Source organism: Saccopteryx leptura, chromosome 1 (assembly GCF_036850995.1).
Source record: "Saccopteryx leptura isolate mSacLep1 chromosome 1, mSacLep1_pri_phased_curated, whole genome shotgun sequence".
NCBI lineage: Eukaryota > Metazoa > Chordata > Mammalia > Chiroptera > Emballonuridae > Saccopteryx > Saccopteryx leptura.
The window spans coordinates 55,728,852-55,743,173 of NC_089503.1; the positions used below are offsets into that span (position 1 = coordinate 55,728,852).

General features: G+C 35.9%; 1 protein-coding gene across 1 annotated transcript; it reads left to right on the forward strand.

Annotated features, from left to right (window-relative positions):
- The first annotated feature begins 697 nt into the window (after positions 1–697).
- On the forward strand, positions 698–1,645 carry LOC136388840 (olfactory receptor 52E2-like). Its single transcript, XM_066360648.1, has one exon. It carries the CDS (start codon positions 698–700, stop codon positions 1,643–1,645), a length of 948 nt encoding a protein of 315 aa, XP_066216745.1.
- The last annotated feature ends 12,677 nt before the right edge of the window (positions 1,646–14,322 follow it).

The window sequence follows — 14,322 nt, forward strand, 5'->3', positions numbered from 1 at the left end:
ATATATCTATTATCCACTATGAAAACATGGGCAGCTGTCGAAGTGACATTTTTTCAGGGATACTAGAGTATCCAGGGAGCATGCTTTTTGGGCTTTGTTCTGTCTGAGAGTTATGTTGTTTCTTTTATAGCAAAAAATTCACTAGGGAGTTAAATTTCAAAAAGTTTTGTCAATAAAAGTATAGTAAATATGGAAAATTTATTATTCATTTATATGTTGCTTTCACAAATACCTATTTGGACTATACTTCATGCAAAAAGTCCATAATTAACTTGGAGGGTATTTTTCAATGAGAGTGATATTAGCGGTCTTTTTCCCCTTGCCTATTAAGATGTGAGGAACCTGTGTTATTTTTCAGAATGTTCACTTAGTATAGCTTTCACAGACAAAAGGAGAACACCTACTATCAAGCTGAATATTCTGGATGTTCGGAGCCTAAAGAAGAATAGAGAAGATAGCTTCTACTCCAACTGGTCCTTAATGAGATTAATATCTGGCAATGAGAGATGAAATACATATCATGTAATTTCAAAGAAGTTTACCAAGGGGCAAGTAAATTTTAAATAAACTTTCTTGGTTATATTTTACACTGAGTAGACCTATATTGTATAATTATAGAGTATAAGTGCCTTTGACTACTCCAGGGACAAAGGAGGGAAAGAGAGCAAGTGTATGCCTTCATGTAACCAGAATTACCATGCTTGAATTTAACTTCACTGCATTCACCAATCCCAGCACTTTCATCCTGATGGGCATACCTGGTCTAGAAGACGTGCATATTTGGATATCCATCCCTTTCTGCTTAATGTATGTTGTTGCTCTCATGGGAAATATGCTCATCCTTTTTATCATCAAAACTGAGACTGCTCTTCACGAACCCATGTTTTATTTTCTTGCCATGTTGGCCATCACAGACCTCATCTTGTCAACTTCTATTCTTCCCAAGATGTTGGTTATATTCTGGTTTAATTATCGTGAAATTAACTTCCATGCCTGCCTCACTCAGATGTTTTTCATCCATGCTTTCTCTGGGGTGGAGTCAGGGCTTCTTGTGGCCATGGCACTTGACCGATATGTGGCAATCTGCAATCCCTTGAGACACTCATCCATTCTAACAAATTCTGTGGTGGCTCAGGTTGGCATAGTGGCACTTCTGCGTGGGTTAGCACTAATGACACCACATCCCTTTCTGGTAAGGAGGTGGCCATATTGCCGGACCAATATTGTCCCCCATACATATTGTGAGCATATGGCTGTGGTAAAATTGGCTTGTGCTGACATCTCCATCAATAGTTTTTATAGCTTGGCAGTCATTATCTTAATTGTTGGAATTGATGTGGCATGCATCTCTCTGTCCTATGTACAGATACTCTGCACTGTATTCAATCTCCCTTCTAGAGATGCTAGACTGAAGACTCTCAGCACTTGTGGGTCCCATGTTTGTGTCATCCTCACTTTCTACATTCCTGCTCTTTTCTCCTTCCTCACCCACCGATTCAGTAAACATATACCACATCAGGCCCACATCCTGATGGCCAACATGTACTTGTTAGTAACACCTATGCTGAACCCTATTATCTATGGAGTAAGAACCAAACAGATCCGAGAATGTGTTCTACAATTATTCAAAGCTAAAATCAACTGAAAATTGGGCCCCGCTATTCTACTTATTCTCTCCTACAATAATTCTTTGATATAGATTTCTTGGATTCTAGGATCAGCAAGAGCAGGAATTACAGTTTCAATTCTTCCACTTGTTAACTCTGCAAGGTAAAGTTATATAAAATTTAACCTAGCTGAACATCTATAAAAAAGAAAAAGATAATGCCTATTTAAGTTAAGAATTAAAAAGGATTTAGCACTGTTTCTAGCATATTTAAACACTGAATAAAGGTAAGATTATTTCAATAGCATTTCAATAGTTCAGTGTTTTTTTTCTTTTTTTTATAAATTTTCACTAATTTTAATGGGGTGACATAAATAAATCAAGAAACATATGTTCAAAAAAAACCATTTCCAGGTTATCTTGTCATTCAATTATGTTGCATATGCATCACCCAAAGTCAGATTGTCCTCTGTCACCTTTTATCTGATTTTTTTGTGTCCCTCCCCCTTACCTCACCCCCTCTCTTCCCCCCCTATAACCACCACACTTATGTCCATGTTATTTAGTCTCGTTTTTATGTCCCACCTATGTATGGAATCATGCAGTTCTTGGTGGAGCTTTTACTTGTGGTTTTGTTTTGTTTTATTCTTTGTATCTGGTTGGAAAACCCCCTTTAGTATTTCCTGAAGTGGGTGTTTTCTGATGATAAATTCCCTCATCTTTTCTGCATCTGTGAATGTTTTTATTTCTCCTTCGTATTTGAAGGATAGCTTTGATGGGTATAGTATTCTTGGCTGAAAGTTCCTCTCTTTCAGAACTTTAAATATTGGGGTTCACTCTCTTCTAACTTATAGAGTTTCTGCTGAGAAATTCGATGATAATCTAATAGGCTTTCCTTTATATGTTGTATTCTTCTTCTCCCTGGCTGCCTTTAGAATTTCTTCTTTGTCGTTGGTTTGTGCCAATTTCATTATGATGTGCCTTGGAGTAGGTTTGTTGGGGTTAAGAAAACTTGGTGTTCTGTTTGCTTCTTGAATTTGAAGCTTTAGTTCTTTCCACAGGCTTTGGAAGTTCTTTTTTTTTTTTTTGTAAAACGAAATAATTGTTTTATTTGCAATATAACCTTTTCAAGCTCATTCTATTAATTAAATATTGTTTCGATTATGATACCGTTTGGATATTTATACCATATGTAATTATATTTTTATTAAAATAATGTTGTAAATTAAAATTTTTTCACTCACATTTATTCTAAACAAATTACATAAGATTTTGTTTACTTAAACAAATCATTTTTGTATTTAACATTTTTTTATTTAATAATTTTTTTTTAATGGGGTGACATCAATAAATCAGGATACATATATTCAAAGATAACAAGTCCAGGTTATCTTGTCGTTCAATTATGTTGCATACCCATCACCCAAAGTCAGATTGTCCTCTGTCACCTTCTATCTTGTTTTCTTTGTGCCCCTTCCCCTCCCCCTTTCCCTATCCCATTCCTCCCTCCCCCCCATAACCACCACACTCTTATCAATGTCTCTTAGTTTCACTTTTATGTCCCACCTACGTATGGAAAAATACAGTTCCTGTTTTTTTCTGATTTACTTATTTCGCTTCGTATCATGTTATCAAGATCCCACCATTTTGCTGTAAATGTTCCGATGTCATCATTTCTTATGGCTGAGCTGCAATAAACATGGGGCTGCATGTGTCTTTACGTATCAATGTTTCTGAGTTTTTGGGGTATATACCCAGTAGAGGGATTGCTGGGTCATAAGGTAGTTCTATTTTCAGTTTTTTGAGGAACCACCATACTTTCTTCCGTAATGGTTGTACTACTTTACATACCCACCAACAGTGGATGAGGGTTCCTTTTTCTCCACAGCCTCTCCAACATTTGCTATTACCTGTCTTGCTAATAATAGCTAATCGAACAGGTGTGAGGTGGTATCTCATTGCAGTTTTGATTTGCATTTCTCTAATAGCTAAAGAAGATGAGCGTCTTTTCATATATCTGTTGGCCATTTGTATTTCTTCCTGGGAGAAGTGTCTGTTCATATCCTCGTTTGGAAGTTCTTATCTATTATTTGTTTGAGTATGTTCTCCATTGCATTTTCTCTCTCTTCTCCTTCTGTTATACCTATTAGTCTTATGTTAGTCTTTTTGATGGAGTCAGACAATTCCTGTAGGGCTTTCTTCTTTTTATTAATTAGTGAGTCTATCTGTTCTTCTCTCTGTTGTGCCTCATTTTGCTTATCTTCTATGTCACTGATCTTACCTTCTATCTGGCCTGTTCTATTAGTTAAGCTTGTTACCTCGTTTTTCAGTTCATGAATTGAGTTTTTCATCTCTGTTTGATTTGTTTTTATAGTTTCAATTTTTTTGGTAATATATTCTTCGTGTTCGTTGAGTTGTTTTTTGAGCTCCCTAAATTGCCTTTTGTATTTTCTTGTATATCTCTGAGTATTTTTAACATTTCTATTTTTAATTCTCTGTCATTTAGCCCCAAGGTTTCCAACATATTAATTTTTTCTCCATAGATTTTTCCTCATCAATCTGTGCTATATCTCTGTCTTTTGTATCCATGATATTCAATTTTCTTTTCCTTAATGGCATCTGAGGGTCGTTTTGTTAATAGCACTAATGAGAATTAATAAAGAATAAAAAGTAAAAAAAGAAAAAAATGGAAAAAAATTTATTATTTCTTTTTTTCCCCTCATTTCCCTTTTCCTTGAGAATATACCATGATAAACTGTGGATTATATTGTGCTAAATGGAACAAAAACTACCTATAATGGAGGGGCTGAGTTGGGGAGATGTGATAAAGGGGCAAAATAGGAGGTAGTGACCCACAAAATGCAAAAGAGGAAATAATTTGAATCAAGACTAAAATGATTTGCTTGTAAGCAATGGTTGACTGAGAGATATAATGAGAGGAATAAGAGGGAAATAGCAAAAAGAAAAAAATTACTATTTTATTAAGTAGAACAAAAACCAGATAGAATGGAGATCCGGGGTTGGGGGGAATGCTAATGAGTTAAAAAGCGAAGTAAAAAGCACCCAAAATGCCACAAAAAAATTTTGAGTCCCAAATAAAATAATTTGTTTGTGAGAGAAGATTGAATGAGAGGAAAAACAAAAGAGAAAAGAAGAAACTAATAAAGAGGGAGAAAAAAGAAAAAGGGAAAAAAGAAAAGAAGAAAAAAGAAAACCAAGAGAGATTGAGTTTAAGGGTTTTGGAGTGTAACCCTCATAGAGAGAAAGGAAGAAGAAAAGAAAGAAAATGAAAAATGTAACACTTATGGGTAATGTAGCTCAAGGAGAAAAGAACAAGATGGGCAGAGAATAAAAGGACCAAGGTGGAAGAAAAAAAATAATGGACAAGAAGATGAAAGAAACGAAAAAAAAGTGGAAGAAGTTATAAAGTCTATAGATTTTTCTTGATTTTGAGAGGTTATCTTCTTCCTTTTTCTTTTCTCTCCCTCTTCCAGGTCAGTGGCTCTTTACCCCAGGTTCTGCCCCTATGGCATGCTTAGGTAGAGATTTTCAGTTGATAAATCTCCATGGCAATGTCATATATTAGGCTTCAGTCTTGTTGGTAGTTGGGTCTCATTAGCATTTGCAGGCTCCAATAGTAAGAGAGTCCGTTTTCCCAGAGCCTCTCTCCTAGTCTCTCTTTCCTGAATTAGCAGCCTGATAATCCAGCTATGAGGTTGCCACTGCCTCTGCCTGGAGAATCAGAGGTGCAAAGAGCTGGCAAATCCCCACTCTATCCCCACTAAGTGCAGGCCTCTGGGTAAGGCTCTGTCAGTCAGAGCCGCCGGCATAATCAGTCAGGGCTGGGAGCCAGTTTGCTCTCAAGATGTCTTTCTATGAACCTCCAGGCATGTCCAGTATGCCTCAGCACTCTGTGGGACCACTCTACCCAGGCTTTTTGCACTTTGTAACCTGTTTTGGCTGGGAAGAAGATGCCCTAGTCACTGCCTGCAGAATAGGAGGTCTTAAAAGCTGCCAAGATTCTCTTTATAATGTATAGCCCTGAGTATGAAAACTCTGCCAATCAGAGCCACCAGCTTAATCAGGTAGTGGCACGTGTTGACTTCTGTTCAGTTCCCCAGGTATATCTAGTTAAATTTGCCTTAGTGTTCTGTGGTATTGTTTTCTGCAGGCTTCTTCCTTGTTAAAAAGCTTACAGCCCAGCCTGTCTAACTTCTGCCGTGTTCTCTGAGGTTTGTTCTGTTTTTCACCCTGTATTGGTTGACAGGAAGTTGCCCCTGCCCCTATGTTCATAACAAGATGCACTAAAAAATATCACTCCTCTTGTCTTAGATTGCTGAACTGAGAGAGATCTTGTCAGTTAGAGCCGCGTAGGTCAGTTAGGAGGTGAGCGCACTGTGGGTTAAGCTAATTTCAGCGATTAGATCTACAGATCTGCTCCAGAGACAGACTGCAAGTTGCTTGTGCGCCCCTCCCCCTAGTGCTTCTGTATTTTTCTTCCCTGGGATGTTAGCCTGGATGGCTGGGTGAGGTGCCCCACCTGCCCGGAGAAGTTCGGGCATAGGGAAGTTCACTTTCGCGCACTCCCCATGCGCAGCTGTTCAGTGTGCAGGGACCACACTGAGACCCTGGTCACAGCCCACACACAGGCCTCTGACCCTGCCCCTCAGTCTGGGAACATGGACACCCACTCCCGGGACGCTAGGAGGAACCTCTCACATACTATCCGCGCTCACCGACCAGGATATTGGGGCTAATGGTGGCCAACGCTCGCCTGCCTTTGCCAGGGTCCAGCATGGGCGTTAGCTCGAGTGGGCTGAGTCGCCGCAGGCACACTCTTTCCTTGGCTTGGACATCCATACCACAGCCTGGCTCCCTCTGTGCCCTCAGTCCTCACTCTATCTCAGTTCCAAATGAAAGCAGCCTTTGCTCAGGTTAGTGAGGAAGGTGGAATGTTCCTTTCTCTGTCTTATTTCCTACAGAGTTGATTACATATTTAATCAATATTTCCCTCGATCATGCCTTTGTGTTCAGTGTGTGGGACTTCCAGATGCTCCAAGGATAGATTTTTCTTTTATTGGTTGAAGAACTTGTTGAAATTTTGGGGAGAGGTATCTGGAGCGCTCCTCACAGCACCATTTCTCTGACCTCACTCCCAGTGTTTTTTCAAAACATGCTTGTTAGTTTATCTTATAAGATTAATCAAAAGAACATCTTTCTGACTCTTTATTTTTAAAACTGGAGAAATTTAAATGTAGATATAATGCAGATGGCAATCAAAGTTTGGTTAATTTGTAATCTCATTATAATCATAAGGAAAAGGTGATGAGAAGTGGACAAGAGAGAAAAATCTGTGATAAACCATACATTTTCACCTTGCAACTGATAAAAAAGGTAAACTTTAGGAATTCCTTTCAGAACAAATATTGATTGTAATATGAATTACACTGTTGGTGTAAACATTAGGTATCTTTCAAACTTGTGGAAATTCCAAAGAATCAGACTGCTGTTCCTGAAATAAGTAAAATAAAATTATGGTATCGCTTTATACATGTATCTATTCACTACATAAATATAACTGGGGAACAAAATTTTTGTTGCATCCACAAAAACACTTGTTCTTACCTAATTCAAGTGTGCTGATATCAAATCTGACATTAGTTTTTCTCTTGTAAGCTATAGGTTTTTTTTTGTAATTCAAGATTTTAGGTTTCATCTTATTGTAAAATTTTCAACATTTAGTTTAACAGAATAAAGTAGAATGTCTTCTTGGGCATCATCTTTATGAAAATATAATAATTTATATAATGCAGTAAATACACTAATACACTAAAAGATATGATTGCATCAGAATTTGTCTACAATTTCAAAATAAAACATATTTAAAAACTTATTTTAATCATAAAATTTGCACAGAACTTATTTAAATTCTATTCAGGCAAAAAATTGTGTTTGTAGCTCTTGCGTTTGTGTCCTTCTTGAGGAATCTCATTTGATGCTCCAGCAGTAGTCTGCTCATCACTAACAGCTCCAAGATTTTTGGGGAAATTATCAAGGTGACTGTTCAGGAAGTGAATCTTAATGCTCATGTTACAACCAATGTCACAGAAAACCAACAACATCCTTTAAACCGGAAGATCATAATTTTCTGCTTTTTGCTTTTTTGTTGCCAAGGAAGTTCCTTGTAACTACCACAAAAGACTACCATGCTGCTTTCTCCTCCTTAAAAATCTTCCTGGCAAATTCTTCATCACATAGGAGGGCTTGAATTTGAGGTCCATCAAATACACCTGCTTTTATCTTTTCAAAAGACAAGGCAGAAAAAGCAGAAATAATATGTTGAAAGCATTCACTTTCTCTATTCAAAACCTGAACAAACTGCTTCATTAAGCCAAGTTTGATGTGAAGTGGGGGAAAATGATCCTGTCTCAATTAACTACAGGTTCATTCACAATATTTTGCATCTCTACTTCCAGAGCTTCAAGTTTTGGCCACTCCTTCTGTGTCCAGTGTTTCTCCCGAGTTCGGCTGTCCCACAAACACAGAAAGCAAGGGTATTTTGTGAAAACTGTCTGTTTTCCTAACAGGAAATTTATCATTTTAAGATACACACAAATGATCCAGTTATGCTCCTCATACTTCAGAAAGTTGAGGACAACTTTTATGTCATTTTTACTAAGTCATTCAATTCAGGTTGGCTAAACTGCTGAGGGATTAATGACTGCTTGGCATCAGTGGAAAACCCTTCAGATTCTACAACCATTTCCTCATGCATGTTATCAAAATATACTTGATCACCATGTTCACTTTCTTCATTCTTAGAAGAAATAAAACCATTGAAAACTGGAACCGGGAGTGTCTTAGAGTGTGGGATAGGTTGTATTGCTGAAGGAATGTTAGGATATGCGATCATATGCCATTTTCTTTTGTTGATGCCATTTGTATGGATCAGACAGAAATAACAGTCACTGCTGTGGTCCTTAGGTTCACGCCAAACCATGGGAATACCAAAAGGCATTCCTTTGCATTTTCCTTTTGTCCAGTCACAAAACATTTCCTCACAATTATGACACACTATATGAGGAGCTCAATTCTTATCTTGATTGCCAAGGGGAACTTGAAAATAGGCAATATATGCACGTGTCACAAATGATGAAATATTGCGCCTTTGACGTTGAAGTGTGTAACAGCCACATATATAACAGAAGGTGTCAGGACTATTCTTACATTTACGCCTACTCAAAGAAGCCATGATTCAATCTTAAAATAAAATAAGAGGGTGTTTTTATCAGATAATAATTTTTTTACATTTAAAAACAACTACAACTATGTAAAAGTGATGTTTGTAAAACATTAATTGCCTTGTGGTTATGTTCAATGCAAGAGTCGTTGGCCTTTAACTCCAATTTAAAAACCAGTGCATGCCATTAACTGTAACAAAAAGAAATTAAAATTGCATAAAAACTAGAGCATTTACAAAAAAAATGGGTTTCATATTTGGAATCAGCGATGCAGACTTATATAGAAACAGTTCTAAAACCACATGCAATAGAAAATAAAAAAATATTGTTTCCCAGTGTAAATATTCATTACATACCAGGTATTTACCTGGTCATAAAAAATGTGATAACAAACTAAGAAAGATTATTTTTTATTGGAGTTTATAACTAATGAAAATAATGATGGTGAAGAGAAGTAAGAAATGCATGCTCATTGTTATCATATAGCCTTTTCTAATAGTACTTAATACCACAAATTTGAGTCTAATTTATTTTTCAATAGCATTTTGCACCTTTTAGTTATTGATTTTCTCTCTACTTAGTCTATTGGATACTGAAAAAGGAGTCTTGAATTCTGTAATCATATCTGTGTATTTGACTGTATTTCCTTTGAATCCATCAGTTTTTCTTTGTGTAATTTGGAGCCTTGCAGTTATGTTTATGTACGTTTGGTATTGTTATGGGTTTTTTTTGAAGAATTGATTCTTTTATCATTTTATAACATCCATCTTTATTTTTGACAATATTCTTTATTCTGAGTTCTACTTTGTTTTATATTAACATAGCCACTTCAGGTTTTTAAAATACTGTTTCCATGAAAAACATTTTTTAACATACACATGTATTTATATTTAAAGCAGATTTTGGTACAAAACAAATACCTGGATCTTGATCTTACACCTGATCTCACCATCTCCATCACAAATCAATGAGTTTAGACCCTTTCTATTTGATATATTAATAAATGTATGTATTCTTTTCCTGATGAAAGGAAAAAAGAAAAGTAGGATTTCCCACATAATTTCTAGATCCAATTCTTTCTTTCTTTCTTGCTCCCTTCCTTCTTTCTCTCTCCCTCATTTTCCTCCTCTCTTCCATTTTCTCTTTTATTGCCAGTATAACCTGCTATATCCTTGCTGAGTGCTTTTCCTCTAATCAATGGAAGGAAAGAACATAGGAGAAATATTTTTGAGGATCTACATAACACAAATTACTTTTTAAATTCAGACTTTCTGTTTTATTCAACCTGCCTGATGTTCTAATTTTATAGGTAACTCTCTGTGTATTGTCCAGATTTTAGTTTTAATCTGTGGAAGATACTATCTGTAGTATATCATTGCATTTTAGCCACACTAAACTATCTTACTAATGCAAAATTTTAAGCATAAATATACTATAACAGTTAGAGATAAATGCTATGAAATAAAAAAGAAGGATAAAGGAAATTAGGGGGCTGCTATGTGTGTGATGTAAGATATTTTCCTATTTAGAGTTGTTAGGAAAAGCATCACTTGGCAATTGATATTTGAGAGATCTTTTGAAGACAGTAAAGTGTTTAATAAGGCAATTGTTGATAAAAGAATATTTTAGGGTGATAAAATAGGAAGGCAAAAGCACTGAAGTATTCACTGTTCTTGAAATCTGAAAGAAATGAGAAAGCCAATAAATATAGTTTGAGAATAATGTGCAAAGGAGACAATAGTAGGACAAAAATTCCAATAATATCTCAGATACTCAACATATAGAATACTCAGGTAACAATAATACTTTTTTTGTTTTAGTAAGAATGGCAGTCTTTGAAGGCTTTATATATATACAACTTTATTAATGTCTATATTACAACAAAGTGAAAACATTTCACTTGTACAATTTAATATATTTTGCCATATGTATTCAACTGTGAAACAAATGTCATAATAAATATAGTAAAAATACCTTTTATCTTCTCAAAATTCCTCATGTTCCTATGAAATACATAACTATTGTTCTTTTCTGAAACTCACCCTCTTTCCCTAGCAATACCTGCTTATGTCTATTATGTTTATTTTTTACAATTTATTGTAGATGAAATCAGACAATAATGTTTCTTTTCTTTGAGCATATGCTTCTTTCACGAAGTATAATTATTTTAAGATTCATTTATATATGTTGTATATTATGTTTACTCCTTTATAATGCTGAAAAGTATTATATTTTGTGTATATGCCTGATTTTATCTATCAGATCATTGTTGATATATATTTGAGTTGGTTCTTATTTTCAAATATTATCAATAAAGCAACTATGAGTATTTGTGTACACACCTTGGTATGAACATAGGCCTATATTTATTATAAATAAAATTATCTGGGAGTAATTAACAATGTTAGAAAGGCTACAGAATACAAGATTAATATATAAAAGCCAATCTTTTTTTCTATACAACAACAGTAAATAAATGGAATTTGAAATTAAAATGCAATTTACATTAACAACTAAAAAGTACATATAAAACAAACTGACAGCTGCTGGAGGCTGTGTGTGGGGAGGGGTAGAAGGATTAGACACAAAAGGAAAATAAAAGGAAAGAACTCATGGACATGGACAAGCATGTGGTGATTGGGGGAGTGGAAGAGGGTATACAGGAGATAGATAGTGATGCACAGAGATTTGACTTAAGGGGATGAACATACAAATAAGTGTGCAGAGATGTGTTATGGAATTGGGCATCTGAAACCTGTATAATTGTGTTAACTAGTGTCAGTCATATAAAATCCATTTAAAAAATAAATATATAAAAATATTTAAATATAAATCTTTAAAACTATGCACAGTATCAATATGAGGAAAACTATACTACTCTAAGGGAATATTTCAAAAAAATGAGCAAATAGAGAAATATCACATGTTCATAAGTAGGAAGACAAAATTGTCAATGTTAATTCTTCCCAAATTTATATATGGATTCAATATAATCCCAATCAAAATCTCAAAATATTATTTTTTAAGATTGAAAACATCTTTTACAGTTTATGTGGAGAGTAAGAAAAAAGATACCAAAATAGTGAACACAATATTGAAAGAAAAAATAAAGTTGAAGAACTGACATTACCGAACTTCAAGACTTACCACAAAGCCATAGTAATTGAGAGTACGGTATTGGCAAAAAAATAAAAAATAACTGAAACAGAATAGAGAGTTCAGAAATACAGTGATACCTTGCTTTTCATTGATAATCCATCCCAAAACAATCAGCCAAATCCAAAACTGATGAAAACCAAGGCAATTATTTCCATATGAATCAATGTAAATCCAAGTAATTTGTTCTAGACACTCCAAAATACATATCAAAAACATTTTATAGAGAATAAATGTAGTATTTAATACTAAAAATAATAAATTAATATAAAATGAGTATAAAACATTAATGTAAAGAATAAATGAACATTTAACATGACATTTACTTTTCTGAAGACTCTTCTTGGCGTATGGAAGATGGCGAGGAGGGGAGAGAGGTGCAGATATTATTTTTTGAAAGGGGAATCCCTCTCCATAAGGACCTTAGGTATCAAGGCACTGTCTGGGGTCACTTTCCTTCTTGGTCTTTTGACACTAGGACCAGCTTCAGTGGACCCATATCACACAAGAAAGCTGTCCAAAGAGGTCTGTTTCTGCTGCCTCTTTAAGATTTGCCTAAAATGGGGAAAGACATTATCATTAAACAAGTTGCAGACATGGCCTACAACAGCTTTTTCTGGGTGATTTTTCTCTGCAAACCCCTGTACCTTACTCCATAGGAAGATGTCCTTAATCTCTGAAGAAGGCATATTCTCCCCTGTCTCTTTCTCCTCATCTGCAGCAACTTTTTCATCTGCCATCTGTTGCACTTCTTGGTGAAGGTCTTGCAGCTCTTCAGTGGTGAGTTCTTCACTGTGGTCATCCACCCACACTTTTATATCCTCACCACTCACCTCTAAACCCATGGGCTTCCCCAAATCAACAATTGACTTGCCCACATGTGTAGGCTCATTAGGGGAAGGCTCAAACCCTTCAAAATCTCTCTCATGCACACATCCTGGCCATAATTTCATTTCTTCCAGGAAGAGTTCATCATCCTGAATGTCACTTCCTGCCAAGCCTTATCTATGAGGCTAATGCAGTTGAGAATGTTGACATGTTTTTTTCCAGAACTCTCTAAAGAAAAATTCTGTATCTGATGTCACCTCAAAGCATCTTTGAAACATTGTTTTTGTGTACAGTTTCTTGATATTTAAAATGACGTTCTGGTTCATGGGCTGAATGAGTGTGTGGTATTAGAGGGTAAGAACTTCACCGTGATAAAACTGACCTCCAACAATGTGTCTTACAAACCTAAAGGATGTGCAGGAGCATTGTCCATTACAAGGAGGCACTTAAGAAACAACTGATTATCCTTGAGGCATTTTTTCACACTTGGACCAAACACTCCATTCATCTGCTCAATTAAAATTGGCCTTGTGACCCATGCTTTCTTGTTTGCCCTCCACATCACACACAATTTACTTTTAATCACATAGTTTCTGCTAAACAGTCCAGGAGTTTCTGAATGGTACACTAGTAAGAAATTCACTTCACAATCACAACTAGCATTACCACACAACAAAAGAGTTATAGGTGTATGTTCTGGCAGTGCCTTTTCCTCCTGTGTAATGAGCATCCTCTTTAGTATTTTCTTCCAAAAGAGGCCAGTTTCATCACAGTTGAAGTCTTGTTGGGGGATTAATCCTTCAGCCTCTATGTAATCTTTGAATTTGGACACAAATTTTTTGGTCCCAGACTTGTCCGAACTCACACCTTTGCAGTGCCTAGTAACACTGGGTATGCCAGTGCGCCTCTTGAATTTTTTGAACCAGCCTCTGCTGGCCTTGAAATCACTAAGTACACAAGCACTCATCCCAGGCATTTTCTTAATGAGGTCATAATACAACAGTCTGGCCTTTTCATATATGATGGCCTCCAAAACAGAATCGCCATCTAACTGTTTTTGATATATTCAAATTAATAAGAACTGTTCAACATCATCAATTGTTTGTGATCTCTGTTTTGTTAGTACACTCACGCCTTTTGCTACATTAGCCTCCTTTATCGCTTCCTTTTTTGCCACAATGGAACTTATCATGGATGGAAACTTCCCACACATGTGGCCGATTTCAGCAATCTTGAAGCACCTCTCATATTTTTCAATGATTTCCTTCTTCAACTAGATCAGAGGTCGGGAAACTTTTTGGCTGAGAGAGCCATGAATGCCACATATTTTAAAATGTAATTCCATGAGAGCCATACAATGACCCGTGTACGTTACACATTATCCAATAAAAATTTGGTGTTGTCCCGGAGGACAGCTGTGATTGGCTCCAGACATCCACAACCATGAACATGAGTGGTAGGAAATGAGTGGATTGTAATACATGAGAATGT

Excerpts from the sequence above, each read along its gene's own strand:
- LOC136388840 (XM_066360648.1), top strand. The coding sequence starts at position 698 with ATGCTTGAATTTAACTTCACTGCATTCACCAATCCCAGCACTTTCATC.